The 18,112-nt window shown below is 41.4% G+C and overlaps 1 protein-coding gene across 1 annotated transcript in view; it reads left to right on the forward strand.

Annotated features, from left to right (window-relative positions):
• The first annotated feature begins 1,685 nt into the window (after window positions 1-1,685).
• Window positions 1,686-18,112, forward strand: part of nav1b (neuron navigator 1b) — a 64,557-nt gene continuing 48,130 nt past the window's right edge. The window contains exons 1-3 of the mRNA XM_079340829.1: window positions 1,686-2,106; window positions 13,008-13,807; window positions 14,007-14,095. Of these exons, the coding sequence (XP_079196955.1) occupies window positions 13,035-13,807; window positions 14,007-14,095 (862 nt within the window). The 5' untranslated portion in view covers window positions 1,686-2,106; window positions 13,008-13,034. The remainder of the gene's footprint in view (window positions 2,107-13,007; window positions 13,808-14,006; window positions 14,096-18,112) is intronic.

Consider the following 18,112-nt stretch of genomic DNA (forward strand, 5'->3'; position numbering starts at 1 on the left):
ACATATATTTTTTCTGATTAAGTGATAATGTTATTCAATTGTTATTTGTAACTCGACTTGTATATACTGAAATTAGTGTAATGTTCTAAACGGTGTCCTAAAGCGCACTAACCAGACTGAACGCTATTTTCTTCTTAAGCATCTCATTTGTCTGAATTAAACTTTGAATCAATGAGGCTCTTATTCCTTTTATAGCCCTTTTTTGCATTTCAAAAATAGTACCCAGAAATGTTTGAGACATTGTTGAAAATGCAGTTTATTGGCAAAATATGAATATATATATTAGATGAACTACATTTGAATCTGGAAATGAGATAATTGTGTTTCTAGCAGAAGGACTTGGGCAGAATGTGTGAGCTGGACGACCCTCTTTTGCTGATCTAACAGGCAGCAGTTTGTTGTTTCTCTGAGTTTAAAATGCTCCGTGCTGACTCCTGCTCTGCATGCATGCACTGTGGTGATTAGAAAAGTAGATGCAATTTCATAAATTAGTCAGCAGGGGTCACATACAGGCAGGCAATATGTGAGTGATGCTGCTGAGACACACCCTGATTTCTCTCTCTTGCTGCGTCTTACTGTGTGTGTGTGTGTGTGTGTGTGTGTGTGTGTGTGTGTGTGTGTGTGTGTGTGTGTGTGTGTGTGTGTGTGTGTGGCTGCTTTAAGCAGTTGTGATGCAAATGGGGGAAATGCTTTGTAGTGTGAAGTGCACGGTTAATAAGCTACGAGAGAAGGATGAGGCATGAAGGACTCTGATATCAATTCAAGTCACTTGTGCTGTTAGTACCTGCTTGAATCTTTATCTCTGCACCTTTAATGAGGCTGTGATTATCCCATCCCTGTGCTCGGGATCTCAAAATGTTGATAGCATGTTGTATCCTTCAAGGTCAAACATAATATGAGTACAGTGTGTGTGTTTGTGTGCATGCGTGCAGATTAACGACTTATATCTGAGTATTTCTCCGACCAGTCAGTCCACATATCTTCGACTGTAATCCTCACTCGTTTTCTGTCTCCGACTCGACACAGATGATGCACCGCTCTAATTTCCAAACCGCCTCGAGTCTATAATCTCTCCTCATGAACTTCAGTCATCCTGCAGAGCGATTTAACTTCAAAGAGAGGCAATTTGTTCAGATGTGCACAAGGGAGTGTAACACAACCCACCATGACACGACCATGTTGCGTTGCATCTTCGCACCAGCGTGCGTGTGGTGTCATAGCTCTCGGCACAAACTAAATTTGGTCACGATCCACCACACATCTCTGGCCTGCTCAAATTCTTGCCCAGTGAGGTTTTTTTTTTGAGGTGTGTCATTTTTGCTTTATTGGTCTTGCACTGAGGGAACATTTTGTAATCCCCTCCTCAAAGATTTAATGACTGAAAGTGCGTGTGACCCCATGTTGCCACCATGTCATCTCTTCTGTCGCTCTTTTTTTTCCTCCTGAGCTGACACCTCTGAGTCTGCCTCCTCTGGCCCCGATTTTCCCTCTGAGGGTCGTGCTGAGCCAAACCCCCGAGCCCTGCAGGCTGCCAACTACAAACAAGCAGTGACAATTCAAATCAGTCCAGTTCACTGGCTCTGGCTGTGACTCAGGACACTGAGCGCCAGGCAGAGGAGAGGCATACATGCTGAACAGTGACAGAAAAAGACAGAGGATCAGGCAGTTTTATGAGTATTTCACCTGGTTTATGGCCCAGTTTTAGCTCAGCACTTTTGTTCAGGGAGGCTTGGACTGGAGCAGCGCCAGGTCCATTTGCAAGCTAAAGTAGTCTGATGTACATGCACCAACCGCAGCAGAGGATCCGTCAGGAGTATTGTTATGCAAGCAGGAAGGGAGCAGTCCCACTTTGATCCAGACATCGGACGGAGGCAGGAATGCTCTCGTCCTCTGTAGCCTTTGAGCTGCTGTTTGCTGTCCCATCTGGGGATTCTCGTGTCGGACACTGCAATGAGGCACAAGGCTCAGAGCAGCCACATGAGAGGAATTGACCAGTGCACAACTGAAGATAACCATCACTCAGCTCGGCACTATCATCGCTAAGTGGTCTCTGCTTCCGTTGCACTTGTTTTCATGTCACTACGATTTCAGTCAACATCATTTCAGGTAAGTTTGCTTTGCTGATTATTACTCAGTAAAAAAACAAAACAAAACATCTGATAGAATTCATGACACTAAAGTTTGACAAGTGTGCAGCATGCACAGGGAGACTTGACTTTCAGTAGAACTGGATTTTAAAGCTTCTGTTAAGAACTTTTGTTTTGCGTTGATTTTGCTGCCCCCTGTGGACCAAGCAGTACCTCGTGTCTCTTTGCTGATCTTCTCCTGCTCACGTGCAATCATTTTTTTTTCTGATGGAAAATCTCATCCTGCTTTCTTTTAACAGTCCGTCATATCACTCGTTGGGTAATGTCACAGGGCAGCGTGTTGTCAATCTCCTCAAGCATGACAAAATCACTACGTAGAAATTACCAATCTTTTCCCTGATGGTCTGTTTGATTTTGGAGGTCAGACAGATGCATCAGTATTCATTTTAATCTGTTTCATAACCAGCTAAAAAGTCCTCACAGACTCTTTAAATCACTGTATTGATCTAAACTGTCTGGTCACATTAATGACTTTGTCAAAAGCAGCTGGATTGTTTAACTGCAATCCGACAAAGTGCATGAGACTGGGACTTTAATAATAACCATCAGTGTGTTGTGGCTGAAATGTTTCTGTCACATGTGTGACTGCAGATACAGAGGGAGGCCTGAAGGAAAAAGCAGGACTGCAGGACTAATTCCTGCAAAGACAATGCGGTATCATGCTGGACTTTTTATTGTCCTGCCGTGGGACAGAGAGCCATGTGCTTAGTAATTGTCTGGGATTATACTGCTGACTCATAGTGTGTGTATTTGTGTGTGCTACAGGCTACCACTGCATCACACTACCCATCTTCTTGGTTTACACTGAGATACTTCATGATCATTCATGAAGTGCTGTTTGATGTCCTCATTAAAGAGTGAATCAGCAAGAGCTGTTCATTCAGAATAATGTCTTTGAAATTTGAGGCTTAACAAGTCCCATGAAAAACCTTTGTATAATCAAACTTGTGCATGCATTAGAGGTGGTACAAGAACGGTTTCACTGTTGTTTCAATGGGGAAAACAAACACAATTTCCTGTAACACCTCCTTTTGGGTAAAGCTGCCTGCAGTAAGCAATATTTTGTGTCTTTGAAAATGATAACGTGACATGAAGAAAATGTCACATTTACATCTTGGTTGTCCTCAAAGTGAAAATCTTGACTTTCGGTCTCAGATCTTCCTTTGTAGCTCTGTGGACTGGTTTAGCATTTTCTGCTAAATGTTTTGCATCCATTTATAGTTCAGTTTACAGCTATTTTAGATCCTCCTCTGGGGAAGAAAAAAGTTCCTTCAATCGTTGTGCTAATCACAAAAAAGAAATATGTGTAATAAAAAATATTTCACAAAACTTGAATATATTTGATTTTTATCCTGGTTGGATCCAGAGTGAATTAAATCTCAAAACCAGCTTCAGTCTTCTTATTTTCTGTGCACTATAATGCATGCAGTCCAGACCATGCAGTAATTCAATTTTACATACAGAGTCCATGCATGGCTCTGGAAGCACCACTAATGGGGGCTGATGTCATTTCTAATAAAACAGACCTACTCCTACTGTACGTGTGCAACGTGTTGCACTTTTCAACTTATTTGACTTAAATGTCAATCTTGATTAAGGCACAACAACATAAGTGCTGTGCTGTGGTGGGGAAAAACGCTGCAGAGGGCATCATTTTCTCTCTACACTGACGTCTGCATCATGCTCAGGACACCGAGGGAGGCTCTGCACACGTAAAGCAGATTCTTTGTAGCTTTCTTCCCATCATTCCTTCAAAGACAAACCAACCACTGCAGGCCTTGTGGTCATGCTGACAAACTGTGCGGTAATTCCCGCTGATTTTAAACTACACTTATCTTCAAAATAATTATGATGATTATATTATGATCACAAATGCATGCATGGGGATTTTATGATATATTCAAATACCAGTGAGCAGACATTCTCAAAGGACACAATTTTCTTGTTCCCTCGTAAATGCCACGTCTCTCAGTGCCGTCAGTGTGCGTGCATCTGTGTGTGTGTCTGTGTGTGTGTGTGTGTGTGTGTGTGTGTGTGTGTGTGTGTGTGTGTGTGTGTGTGTGTGTGTGTGTGTGTGTGTGTGTTTGGTTGTCTGGTTTGGAAGGTCTAGTCTGCAGACACGCTCCAGTGGCAGACATGTTCCACCTTAGCTAACCCAAAAGAGCACGTGTTCTGGTTCTGGAAAAAAAACATTGTACATATTTTATATGCTCCCTGCAAAGCTGTGACACCACACTGATTGCTCAGTAAAAGAAAAACGATGTTTCAAAGATCAGATACCACATTTGGCACTCGGAGAGAAGGAGTTCTTGTGTGGGTGCAGAGATGCAGGTCGGATTGATCTATTGTTGAGTTGTCTCCCATGAATGTGCTCAGGATGAAAGGTCAAAGCTGAAGCTCTAAATAATGACTTCATCCTAGTTATTGAGTAAAACACATTAAGACAGTTATAATGTTTTGTCCTTTTTTATGCATTGTGACACAACATTATGTGGAGTATAAGTGTTTGTATGAGCAGAAATTGTATGAGACTCATGGTTTGAAAAAATAGAAACAAATATTTTAATATTAATCCAAAAGTAATCCAAAAAAGAGTTGGAGTAAAAATTTAGGCACTTTTAGTGGATAACGTTGTTTACATATTTTCACACGAACATTGGCTCTTGAGTGAGAGGACAGTGCACCTTCCTCTCGGCATAGACATCAACATTTATCAAAAATAATCCACAGCTAAACATGGCAGACAGTACACCAAATTCGACTTTAACTTAAGTAAGTAAATCAAGTGCTGCTCTGAGGTCTTAAGGCTACAATTTATGTCACAGTTGAGAGACATGTTGCAGCCACAGCAGCTCCCTGCAGAACTGACATTTCAGAGCAGCTTTCCCTGCAGTGAACTGAAGACGAGTTCAACCTGACGTCGACTGAAGAACAAACGAGGCTCAGGGTGATAACACAGTGCACATGGGTTGGTGGTAGTATTTGAATCTCTCGTGTCAGAGCTTTTGACAGAGAGCTTTGACAGACTCGTACACTCGTTATGTGATCTTCAACACGTGGCAGTCATGATGGAGATACTTGGCTGTTTGTATTTTCAGAGCTCTCTTCACCTTGAGTTGGCAGGGAGAAGTTCACGTCAATGAAATGTGTGCCTCTAAATGAATCACTTTTACGTATTTTAGTGACCTTCAGTGGCCCTTTTCAGACATACTGGGCGTCCTGAGTTTGACCTGTTCAGTAGAACTGAATCAAGATTGTTGTTAAACTTTGCTCACAAGTCAGTGACGTAGGGGGAAATTTGATTGAGGTTTATGAAAACATTGATATCCATTTTATTTTATATGCCAATGCTTCAAGACTTTGCTGTTACATGTTATAAACTACAACTCCAGGTTATTACTAGATTGAATGGAAAACGTTGGGTTTTGAGCTGTGCTTTAAATGAATTTAGAGAGTTAGGGTTAGGGCTGATATGTGTCTTTATTTTAGCACCTGAGTTCAGTTTTAAAATCTGTCTGAAGACGGTTTAGTTGGCAACATGGAGCGGTATCAAGAGTGCATTTATTACAGTTTTGCGAAATGAACATATTTTCCACCAATATGACATAAAGGGAAATGTTTCTGGCATTAAAAGAGAGGATTCATTCGCTCCCTAAAATGCAGTTTTTCTTGAGTCTGATGCAGCTACAGAGACAGATGGAGCGGGTCAGCATGCTGGTGGTGTTTCTGCTTCTGCTGTGTGAAAGAGCGAGCTCAGTGGTGCCACTGAGAGCCATATGCATGCAGGTTTCCACTCCAATCATTTAAGCTCTCACTAATTGATTCCTGCTCTCATGGCTGACGGTTTCTGAAAAGTAGGAATTGTTTTTAAATGAATGGAAATGTGCACACATATCTGTTCAGCACATTGTTATGTAATAGCACCCTGGCATAAAACGTATTTCCATATTTCCACTCCGAGCGCTCCTGTAGCTGAAAAAAAGAAAAATCCTGTATAATTTAGGCTGCTGCTGCTGAATCAAGCTGACAGCGACGACAGCTCTGAGGACTGAGAGGAGCAGATTCTCAACAGGTCAAACAAACCTACCGTGACTGAAGCAGCTGAGACAATGACCTGTCAGACTCAATACGACAGATTTTTGCAGTCAAATCTCAATATTGATGTTTTCTACTTTCAAGAAGTGTCTTGTCAAAACCTGTTTTATGAGACATCTTTCACATGATGAGGCTTAAATAAAAATGTGTTCTTGTTAAAGACATCGGGCCACATATTTCTGTTCAAACTCGACCTGACTTGACGGCACCAACCGTTATATTTTACCGTACTGCCGTACTGTGTGTATAAAGTTAAACTTATATACTTTATACAATGCATAATCCAACCATTATGTTTTATTTGGAGTTGTTGTGGAGGAAGAGAATGGCGTCCACTGCGGATGCCTCTAGCACATGTCCTTCTCTGGTTGATGGTTCATCCAACAATGCTAAAGTTACGTTTGATACTGCTGCTGCAGGCTGGAACAGCCAGAATGAGCCAAGTTTGGGATTAGTGAGATTGTGCTCCCACTTGCAGGTATCCCGGCTCTAGTTTGAAATAAGAGCATGTGCAAATTCAGTTTCAGCTTTTATTGTTATCTTTCTTAGTTTGTCACTTAATCATAGACCTCAGATATATTATTTGAAGTTAACTTATGAAATTAATTCACACAGTTTTGGAGTTATTTTATTTCATTTAAATGTTTTCTTTCAAATCTCGATGCACACAGTTTTACCTGCTGCAGTCTTTTTCTCTGAGCCTCCAGGATGAAAGTGAAGAACTGTGTTGTATTTGCTTATGCATGAATTGTGCTATTTTAGGTTTAGTGGCTGCACACTTTAAAGAGTTGTCAGGTTTATTTCTGATGCACATCTTTTCTCTTACCTGTTCTAATGACCCAGTTCGCAGACTGGCGTTCCATCAAGGAAAACTGCCCACGCTTTAACTCATCACAGTGCTGCAGTTTATGCCGAGCGGAGCGCCTTCATGTTTCTTCGTGAGCTCCAGTTAAACTCGGAGAACTGTGTCAGTTGCATAACAGCAGCAGAACTGCAGAGGCAGGTTGTTTCAGTGCACACATGGGAATCTACCATCTACCATCCTGCGCTGTTTATGATCCCTTTTCTGATCCTTCTGAGGCCGTGTCTACTTTTGTTTCAGGTTAAAAGAAATAATTTATCTCAGAGCCGCAGTGTTTGAAACAGCCTCATTGACCTGCTTGCCTTTCAAGGTACAATGTGCAGATTTACAGAGATTCACAGAGAGCTTTCCAGAGAGATTCACTCCCATGATTCCCCACCAGCCCAGACGTCATCTTCTGTTATTATTTTGATTGAGTGCCCCCTGGTGGCAGAACTGACAAACTGTGCGTTTAAAGCTGAAGACACTTCCAGTTTTAAATTAATTTTGACAAATAGGATAAGAACCTAGGAATAAATCTTTAACAAATAATTCAGCCCAACAGCACGTTTCTTTACATGATATAATGAAGACGATGCATGATTTCAATGCCCTCAGTGCATTAGCTTGAAGCATATTGACAAAAAAAACATCATTGTCTATACAGATCACGTTTTCAGCAACTGATGTGAAACAAAAAAAAGCCAAAAGTAGATGACGTCCTCTACTTGTTAAAAAAATGAGTATTGCCATATCATATTTTTCACATGGATTTAAATTGTCCTTAGTTGAATAGATTTGCATTTTTACATCCCTAGTTCCAAAGCAAAGACACATTTTCATCATAGCATTAATGATTTCAAAGTACTATATATATATTTTTTAGTTGAACCTGTAGCCAATGCATTGAGGACTACGGCTTTTGATTGTTAGCCACCCGCTCTACTGACTGAACTAAAGCGGGGCATGGAACACGTTTATAAATCACACAGTAGGAAAAGCAGCTGTTAGTATTACAGCAAATCCTTTCTGGAACATTTGTTTATGCTGGAGTTATTGTCTGTTTTATTTGTAATACTGTACACGCTCATATATGTTAAAATAGCTATTAGAGGCTGACCAGCACGACTTTGGTGTAATCTCTAAACCTTTTACTGTTGTCAAACTGAAAGAGCTGCCTGATGTTGAACCTTGAAAGGGTGTTGATGATGTCATGGCCCAAATGACCATGTTAAATCACTTAATGTGACTTATGAGGGATAAATCCATGTAATGGTCCAACAGATTATCTCAGCCGCCTAAATGTTTGCTCTAATCTCCTGTGCTACAAAAAACACAGTGGGCTGTAATTTAAATTTAAAACCAAAACAATATGCTTGTGTTTAAGGGTTTTATGGTAATCTCTTACAAACAGATGTTCATGAGCAAACCTGAGAAAGATGGATGAAGCAGCATGTTTGTTGGTGATGACAGGACAGAAAAACAGACTTTGCTTCATGCACATGCCTTTTATAATATGAGCACAGTGAAGGAGAGTGCTGCGGCAGTGTGTAGAAATCTGATTACAACGTGTGATGGATGACAAGGGCGAGTGAGACTGTTATCGATGTGAGAGAGAGAGAGAGAGAGAGAGAGGCAATACAATTATGAAGAAATGTAACTCCACAAGCAGGAAACTCACACTTGCTGTAATGATGTCATCTGAAACAATTTAAAGATTTGTTTGTTAAAAACTATAACAATAAAGCCCTCCAGTACTAATTATTTGTATTTTATAATTAGACATGTTTCTCTTTCTTTATGTTGCACAAGTTTTGTTTCTTCACAAACTCTCTCCAGGCCTCGGGCGGTCAAGAGAAATAACTACAAGTGACAGACTCTTGAGGGTCGGTGCAGTTTAAACAATTCAGGCTAAAAAAAAATGTTCATGTTGAGAAAAGAGTCAAAATAAAGCATAACAAGAAAATGAGTGTACTTTTGTTATTGTAGCTTTCTTGTGTTCAGAGTGACTCAAACCGCTGACAAACATTTGTGCTGGAGGCGAAACCTCGACACAAAGTGCATCTTTTGATCCGTCACAAACAATGCCAACACAAAGTCTGGACTAGTATCACCTTCAGACAAATGTAAGCAGAGCTGTGCGTTACTCCTGTCCACTCTCATGTTCTTCATGAGACAGTTTCACATGTGTGACACCCTGACGACACAGCTCCTCTCTGACTGGCCGAGGAAGCAGTGAAATCAGGAATCTGGGACTTGGTGCTAAATATAAAAATGAGATCAGGCCCTTATTGAAAACCTAGATCGTAAGACAGTCATGTGGAAACTTGAGTTATGTGGATAATGATGCACTCGTTCAACTCTATCATCTGTTGGTGCTCGGTCAGAAAGAGGAGAAAGTGGCAGGAAAAAATGACTTTTTTTTTTTTTTTTTTTTTTTACAAGTTGACACTTCATCAGACAACATTTGGCAGAAAAAAATAATTACAGAGGACATCTGAAACCCTGATATGGTTCGATGATGATGGTGATGTTGCCGATTTGGTTGACTGCATTTTCAGACGGGTCATCTTTCTGTCTTTTAAATGGATTTCTTGCATTTGGAAAATAGGCTCGCGACCCGTTTGCACTGCACTTTTTCAAGAGTTAACTGATCCTCTGTCGCCATGTTGTCGGTCAGTACGAGTATCTTTAGTTTTTGCCCTCAGGCTGATTATAGGTTAGGAGGTCTGTAGTTGCTTCAGCTCCTCGTACAGCCAGCTGCATGCTTTGATGGTGGCGTGCTGAAAGGCTGAGATGTCACAAAGAAGCTCAGAGGCAGACTGTCACAGAAACACGAGGAAATATCAGCATGATGTCACCAGAAAGACTGAAACATGAGTCACTAATATATAAAGGGGGTAATATAGGAGAGAGCGATACTACAATGTGTGTGCGTGTGTGTGGCTGTAGGGGACGTGAAGACTTGTAGATTGCTTCATCTTTCTCACTGGTCTCCTCGGCTGTAGTTCAACATTGATTTTTCCCTCCTCACGTTAAAGCAGCACAGGGGTTTAAATGCTGTTACTGTAAACTGCATCATAATGAAAGCAACTTGAGAGCAACTTAGTCTGCACCGCACCTTCACACACTCTCGACGTCTTCCTGTGTCTGAGCTGAAGGCTGACATAGCCGTCAGTCAGGTAAGGCGAGGAATGATCTTTTTCAGGCTCGTTCGTTTTTTTTATTCGTACTTTTCTTTAGAGTTGTGACGTTCTCTCATCATGTCTCAAGTCTGATGCCACTGAGTTCAACGACTTTGTCTTTCATGTAAGATTTATTACCTGCTGTTATACACACGTGGATATTGTGTTATTCATATATCTGAGTGTGTGTGTAACAGTGTTTATAATGCACATCACGTTGTCTCAAGGCTTCACTTCACCTTATAAATAAGACATGAGGAGAGAGGTAGTTTCAGGAAGGATGGCACACAGGGACAAGCTGTTGATTTGAGTTAACGGACGGGATTCATTATATAAGATGGTTGAGAAGTAGACAGTTGTGTTGAGTTTGCTTATTTATGTAGCCTGGACTCATTGTCGTACGTGCCGAAGGCTTTGTAAGACTGAGTTCTGTTGTTTTGGGAAAAGGAGAAATGTTTTAAGAAAGAAACAATGGGACAAACCACAGGAACGCAGCAGGCAAAGAATCCTTTTCAGGACACACACACACACACACACACACACACACCCACACACCCCCCCCCAGAGTAACAGCGAACAAATACATCCTTAAAAACTGTTGTGAAATGAGGACTCAAGTTGAAAGATATTTTGCAATCACAGAAGGAAACATGGCTTTTATTTTGGCTAATTAGTGAGATCGACCAGTGCGCGATATGTTTCTGTGTTTCTGCTCTAACCTGACTGAATCTATTTGTGACGATTTGTACGATGCTGGAAGTGTTACAGAAGTGTTTCTAGTTTTTACTTTAAAAAAAGACCGCTGTGTGATCGCTCTTCAAATTCTTTATTGACCAGCATGTAATGTACTAATCAATTGGTTCTCTTCTTGAAAAAAAAAAAAAAAAAAAAAAAAAAAAAAAACCCTCTTCATAAGTATGCAGGGGAAAAGTTCTGTTCGTGGACTAAGGATGTACTCAGCCAATTTTCAGTCAAATGTTTATATAATTTCACACTGGTCAACTCATTCAAAGTTATGAAATCGCTCCAAACTGCACAGTGACCATATTGTCTTTAACTTCTTTCATTGCTGTTTGAATCAGTTTGTGTGGAACTTTATCCAGCGTGCATCACTCTGCACGGAGAAGATGTCGTATCGGTGTGTGGTGAGAGTTTATTGTTAGTAGTGCTAGCACCTCCAGCCTGCTGGTGGAGTGTTTATAAGTTAGTTTAGTCACCATCCACCCACTGTGCTGCTTTTCATCTGGGCCGCAGAGCAGGCCTGTCATCAGGAGCTACGTGCCAGGCGAGGGGGGGGGGGGGGGGGGGGACGGGACGGCTGCATTACAGCTTGGAAACAACATTTAACCAGAATTGTTGGCCAACATTCAAAACACTTTTTAGATTAGTTTAATCGACTTGCCGACGGGCGAGGATGACGTCTATTTATTGTTTTGTCGTCTAATTACGCACACCCCTGTTTTTCAGTATTTGAAATTAATTGCTGTTTTTTTTCTTCTAATCAGATAACATAAACAGAAGAACTTGGCTCAAATACACATAAAGAGATGATTTAGATCATTAACATTTTGCACCGTTATAAATTCCCAGCTCAGATGAAGGTGTGGAGGTGATGGGAAATGGGGGGACTGTTGAAGCCCCCACCCTTATATCTGTGGAGTAGGGGTGGTGTCTGCAGGGCCGGGAGGGGACAGCCGGTGTTGGCACGGCCTGAAAGGAGCCGTGCTCCTGCTGCACGTGCCAAGTGGTGTCAGTCTGCCCCTGGCCCCCCCCCCCCCCCCACGTCTCACCCTGCAGGCTGCGGCCACGGGACCAGAATACATTAGGAAAAGCTGTTCAAACATATGCTGTCCTTTTAGATTCAGACAGAGCTTTCATTGATTCTGGAGAGCTTCTGTTTGATTGTTTTTAATCACAACAGACATTTGTGTTTCTTTTAATCCATATTTAACTTTTAAAACCTCTTAAATCTTCAGTTCCTCACTTCCGAGTTGAATTCCCTTTCTTCATCTCTGTGCGTCTTCCAGCTGAGTAATCTGAACGGGTGACTAACCTGGATCTCAAGCTTTTAGGTTACTTTCATGTTGTAAATGATATATTCCAGCGGAGTGATCCGTCCCCTCAAACCACCTTCTCGTCTTTCTTCTTTCTCCCTCAACTAACGTTCACATTTACTCGAGCCTCTGTGGTTATAAAGCTCGTCTCTGTGAGGCAGATGTCTGGAATGCACAGCTGTTTTACTGTAATGTTTTACAGTATTTGTCTTCACTGTATCCCCTTTACAACGTGCAGTAAGGACGGATGTCCACGGCCTCCCGAGACCAGCAAATCCACAATCTGTATAAAACCTTCAGAATAATCTCAGTATTCTGCAAAGTACCGCAAGTGTGTAGAGATTTGAATGACTTGACTTTTTCCTGCACTGTGTTTCTCCACAAGGTATACAAAGATATCCGACCTCTGTACCTTTTATTGATTTAGTGATTATCACTGTCTATACAAATACCAAAATGGTTGATTTCTTTTTAAGTGACATCGACTGTCTGGGTAGCTTCTTCTAAAATGCCAATGAATCTTTACTTGTCCTGTCATTGAGTTATGTTCCTCTGCTTTATTTGTATGTTTTAACACTGAGTTATATTTGTAGCACTTGAATGTTGTGTTTGTCACATGTCATGGAGCTTAAACATATTGTACATAGCCTACTGTATGACTTTGATCTTCCTTCTCTTTTCCCAGATCTCAGCCTGGTGATTCTCAGCAAACATGAGTGGAGGAGTGAACATCAAAGTCGTATCTCAGACTCAGAGCGACGCAGGTGTCGGCTCAGCTCTGCCTTTACCTCGAAGCGTGATGCCTCTCTCAAAGATGGATCCAAAGCAACAACAATACGGCGGCCTCTCCAATCCCACCACTCAGTATCAGCAGCCGGCAAAGAGACGGCCTTCCTACCCTCTATCTTCTGTCTCCTCAGGTCCTGCAGAGCAGCTTAGAGGTGCAACTTTAAAGAACCACCTGCTGCAACAGAAAGCCGGGGTGCTTTATCACAGAAGCCCGGCAGCTACAGAGCGAACCGACGGGACGTGCTCAGCCTACAGCAGCCCGCAGATACCAAAGAGACCAGCGCCGCGCTCGAAAGACACACTCGATCTCCGCACCAGCACGCTCACCCAGAAGGCTTTGAGAGACCTGCAGCTGAGACGCAACACAAACCAGAACTGGACCTTTGGGAAATATCGCCTGAGAAGTGTGGACAATGCAACCCAAGATGACGCCCTGTGCAGGCTCTCAGGTCAGGGAAGAGGACGCCTGCTTCACAGTAAGAGTACAAATGGAAACGAGGAATCCGGGGTGTCTTCAGCCAGAGTGGGAAACATCCAAAAAGAGCCGAGGAACGTCTCCAGCCGGGACGTGCGAGGATGCAAAAGACTGGTGTCCAGCAACAACATGAGGTCTTCTTATCAAACATTAAGCATGCCACGTCGAGCCAGTGAGCCAGGGCAAGTCAACATGGCTGCTGTTGCTCCCTTCAGGTTCAGGTGAGGGCAGTGTTTCACCTTTTTCAGATCACTGCCTGACTGCATGTTTATTTCTAAGACACATGATGCAGCCCTCAGGCATCGCAAGCTTTCTTACATAAATGACCAATTCGGTTTCTAAAAAGTGGATTGTACATTTCGGTAGCATTCAATCAAATTTGGTTGGTAAAAATGTTTTTGTGTCTTCTTTGACTGGCAGATATCCGGTCCATGAGGACACAGATGCCACGCTTGACGATCTCAGTGACTGTTCATCCGACTCCATGGAGGTCTGCTGTGACGATCTAGGTGAGTCTATTCTTAGATCCTCACATGGATATTTCTGTCCTCAAAATATATATGTCGATATTTCTTAACTTTAAAACAAACAGTTTGTAACAATAATTGAAATGGTTACAAAAGGATTGGCTGTAGGACAGGAACAAACTATGTTCCTACACTTTAAGAATATGGATTCCTCTGTTCATTTCTGCTGAAAGATGCTGAAAATGAGACTCTTCAAATAATCAATATGAGAAGAAACTTCACTCTTAAGGTGAATTACTCACATGTCTTATGTTCAAAGGTTTGGTGGCAACTTATATTCTTCTTTTTCATCTTATATTTTTTTTTCTTTTTTATGGCTATCCAATGAAAAATGTTTACCCCCTCATAAGAAATGTGCCGATAAACTGACCCCACAGCTCAGCCTTTTCAATCTGTAAAAACATCAGCAACTTCTGGAAACCAAAGACGGTTCAAACAACTATTTTCTGAATGATTCATCTTTTCTGGTGCATTTTTTTTATTGGGCAAGTTTCAGCCTAAAGTAGGAACAATCCTCTATCATTATCAACAAGTCTGCAGCAATGTCCACAATGTAAAGCAGATTGATACTGGACCTCATTCATTATAGGAGTTTTAATTAGATTGCAAGAAACTGTAACAGTTGAACAAGGATTCAGCAACAAAAACCAGTTGATAATTTAGAAGAGTGTGCTTCATGTTGGAAATCATTGTTTCACATGTGATGTGACATATCATTGGCCCCGCTCTCACATGGGACATGGACTCCATCCACTCAGTGAAATTCCTCAGTTTGACCCATCCGTCCTTACCATGCCTTAATGCTATAACATAATGATAATGGACTTATTACACCCAAGTTGTGTTCTAAAATCATTGCTGTGACCCTTCCAATGAGCAGTGACTCTGTTGTGGGATAATAATGGTTATTGTGTGGGATCTTCAAATGAAAGGGCAAACAAATATCACTGAATTGACTTGATTTCACCTTCTGCCCTCTTTAAGTACTTCCCTTTCTTCATAGTGCCTGAAGAAGTTTCATGAACCTTTCACTCAGTTCATTGAGTTCACACTCTTAGTTATGCAAAACTCTGCTATTCCAATTTTGCTATAATGCATCCAGTAACAGCCAAGCTTTTTAATATGGCTGAATGTTGACACTGGACTGTGTTCAGCGTGGCAGTTGTTCTCACCGGAGCTGCTGCCAACTCCCAACGAAGGCTTCATACTGCATGTACCACCTGTTATTTGCATCAGTACTTCCTGCAGTACTTCAGTTCTTCTTTATGCGCATGTGGGAAAACAAAGATTCTTGGCAGAGAGAACTTCTCTCAAACCACACTGCAGTCTTAAGGCACCATTGTTTGTGAGACGTTTTTGTGTCTCTGGTGTGCAGTTTTGATTAATGTGCGTCATTAAGTTGGCGCTGTATGTGCATTAAAAAGTGATAGTTGTGTTTGTTCATATGTGTGAAAGAACTCCGTACCTTACACATCGTGTTTCCTAGAGACCGACATACAAACACGTTGCGTTTACGCAAACACAGGCTCAATTTTTCTTAACTAGAGGGAGAGTGAATGCAATTTACTGGTAGCAAATTATTACCACAACCATTCAGTCAATTAGCTTCAATTAGACAGGGATTACATAATTAAAGATCGTCTGTAAATAAGTGATATTGATTGAAGTCAGAAAGCAGACACTCGGGCCTCAGGGAGTATCAGCTGTGGTCACAAACAGAATGAATACTTAAACATGTTTGCTGTGCGAAATAAAAGCAAGCGATGGGTAGATGTGATTTCCAGTGGCTTCATCAATTCATCCTCTTCTGGTTTAAAAAACTAAAGGTTGCTTACTTTTTGTTCTGTTGAGGCCTGACACCCAACAGCCTGAGGAAGATCTTGTAGATCGAAACGTTGCCATGTTTGAATATGATGGACAATGAGGAGCTGAACAGTGCGCAGACCTTTACACAGTTTAAAGACTTCAAATGCAGCCATCAAACACACAACAAAGAAACGACTGCACTGTCTAAAGTAGCAGTATTTTATTTAAAAATAAATTAAAAACTTAATTTAATTCACAATGAGTCAATACACCAAATATAACTCTCTTCACTCTCCATCACTCAACAAACTGAAATTGGAACCTTTTATTACCCTTTGATGGTACTGGGCTATTATAAAGCATTTGGCTGTCTTCTTAATGACTGTGAAGTTTGAGAGCCTCCAGCCTGCGTCCTCAGGGAGACACAGACCAGAGACAGAGTGTCCCTCTGCTCGGGGTGGACAGATGCAGGACTCTGAGATTGAGTGGTTTATTGGGAGGATCAGCTTTCACCTCCTGTCTGGGAGTTCCTCTTGTCCCCACTGGACTGACAGGATGGATTTGTAAATTCAGTATTTGAGCGGTGATCTTTCTTTGGTAAGCTGTGATTCAGCAACTACAAAGAAGACTAGAGGAAGTTAGGTTTTTTTTTTCTTTCAATGACTGGTTACTTTCTGTCAAAACATCTGCAGAAACAAAAGCCACGTTTGGCTTCTCAAGTTTGTGAGAAATTCTTCTTTTTCAAGAAATCCTTCTTTTTGCAACAATACAACAATACACCAGGACAAATTACTCATATGTAAAAGTACTTGCCATTAAAACAAGGATCCCATTATCTCAAGAGCTTGAGATCATCATGACTGGATGGATGGATAGATAGATAGATAGATAGATAGATAGATAGATAGATAGATAGATAGATAGATAGATAGATAGATAGATAGATAGATAGATAGATAGATAGATAGATAGATAGATAGATAGATAGATAGATAGATAGATAGATACTTCATTGAACTTGAGGGAAATTCTTATTATTACTTAGCATCTGAAAGCAGTGTAACTCGCATTGGTCTTGCTTCCTTCGGCTGCTCACTTAAGCACAATGATTCTCTTAGATCTCCTTTCAATTACTTTTTGTAAAGCAATATTTGCCTCAATACTTCAACTCCATACACGTTACTCTAACACTATGCTCATACATGTGTGAATTTATCGTTGACATTTTCTGGATTTCCCCTTTTAAGCCCACGTGGAAGTCTCCCAGTCTACCCAAATGTTCTTGAATCTGTTCCCTTTAACAGCTGAGCTGGCCCAAAAATGATTACATGGGCTGTCCAGGGAAATATAATTCAGACAGCTGTGCAACTGTGCTGTCATACCACGTGCACACACGCACACATAAACACACACACACACACACACAGTTACTCACATGGCCAGTTTGAGATGGAGAATCAGAGCCAGATGTGAAAGAGACCAAATGAAAGCTACAACTCCACCCTGATCCCTCCTGAGAAGTGGCTGCATCTGAACGTTTCCACATTTATTCTTTATTCCCACTTCATTCAATCGCTGTCGAGACATTTCACTCTGAACCACTAATGGCAATCTGCCATCTGGGTTAAGGTTACAGTCGGGATCAAAAGAGTTGTTTGCTTTCATGCTTCATAAAAAAGGTGATAGTTGATAGTCTGTACCATATATTCAAACCATCAAGTCATGTTCTGACTTGCTTTTTTTCTGCAAAGAATTGGATGTAGCTTGTTGTTTTCCATACTGAAGCTAATGCTAAGGAGCTTTTTATTGGTCCACAGAAGGAGACTCTGTCTGTGTAGGTTCTCAGTCATCCAGTTTCTACTTCTTACTTGATTTATTACTTTGGCATTACATTGATGGAGGGAGCTCGTAGTAGATCTACTTCTCCTTCGCCCCTGAGCCAGTGTGGAAATTAGCCATTTAAGGTGGTTCAGGCCTCTGATTAGGATGTCACCTCCCTTTTGGAGGTCTTGGTCACCACATGACTGCTCAACTAGGATAGAGATGAAACATTGAGTACACATTCTGTTGACCATTTGCTTTCGCTTGTGGCTCAAAACTGAAGGCTCCTAAGCAGTAGTCCAACAATGGATGACGTTAACTTCTTTCGGCCCACTTCTGTTATACAATCTGCTGCATGGACCTCAGTGGTGA

The sequence above is a fragment of the Symphodus melops genome (genome assembly GCF_947650265.1).
Source record: "Symphodus melops genome assembly, chromosome: 4".
Classification (NCBI taxonomy): Eukaryota; Metazoa; Chordata; class Actinopteri; order Labriformes; family Labridae; genus Symphodus; species Symphodus melops.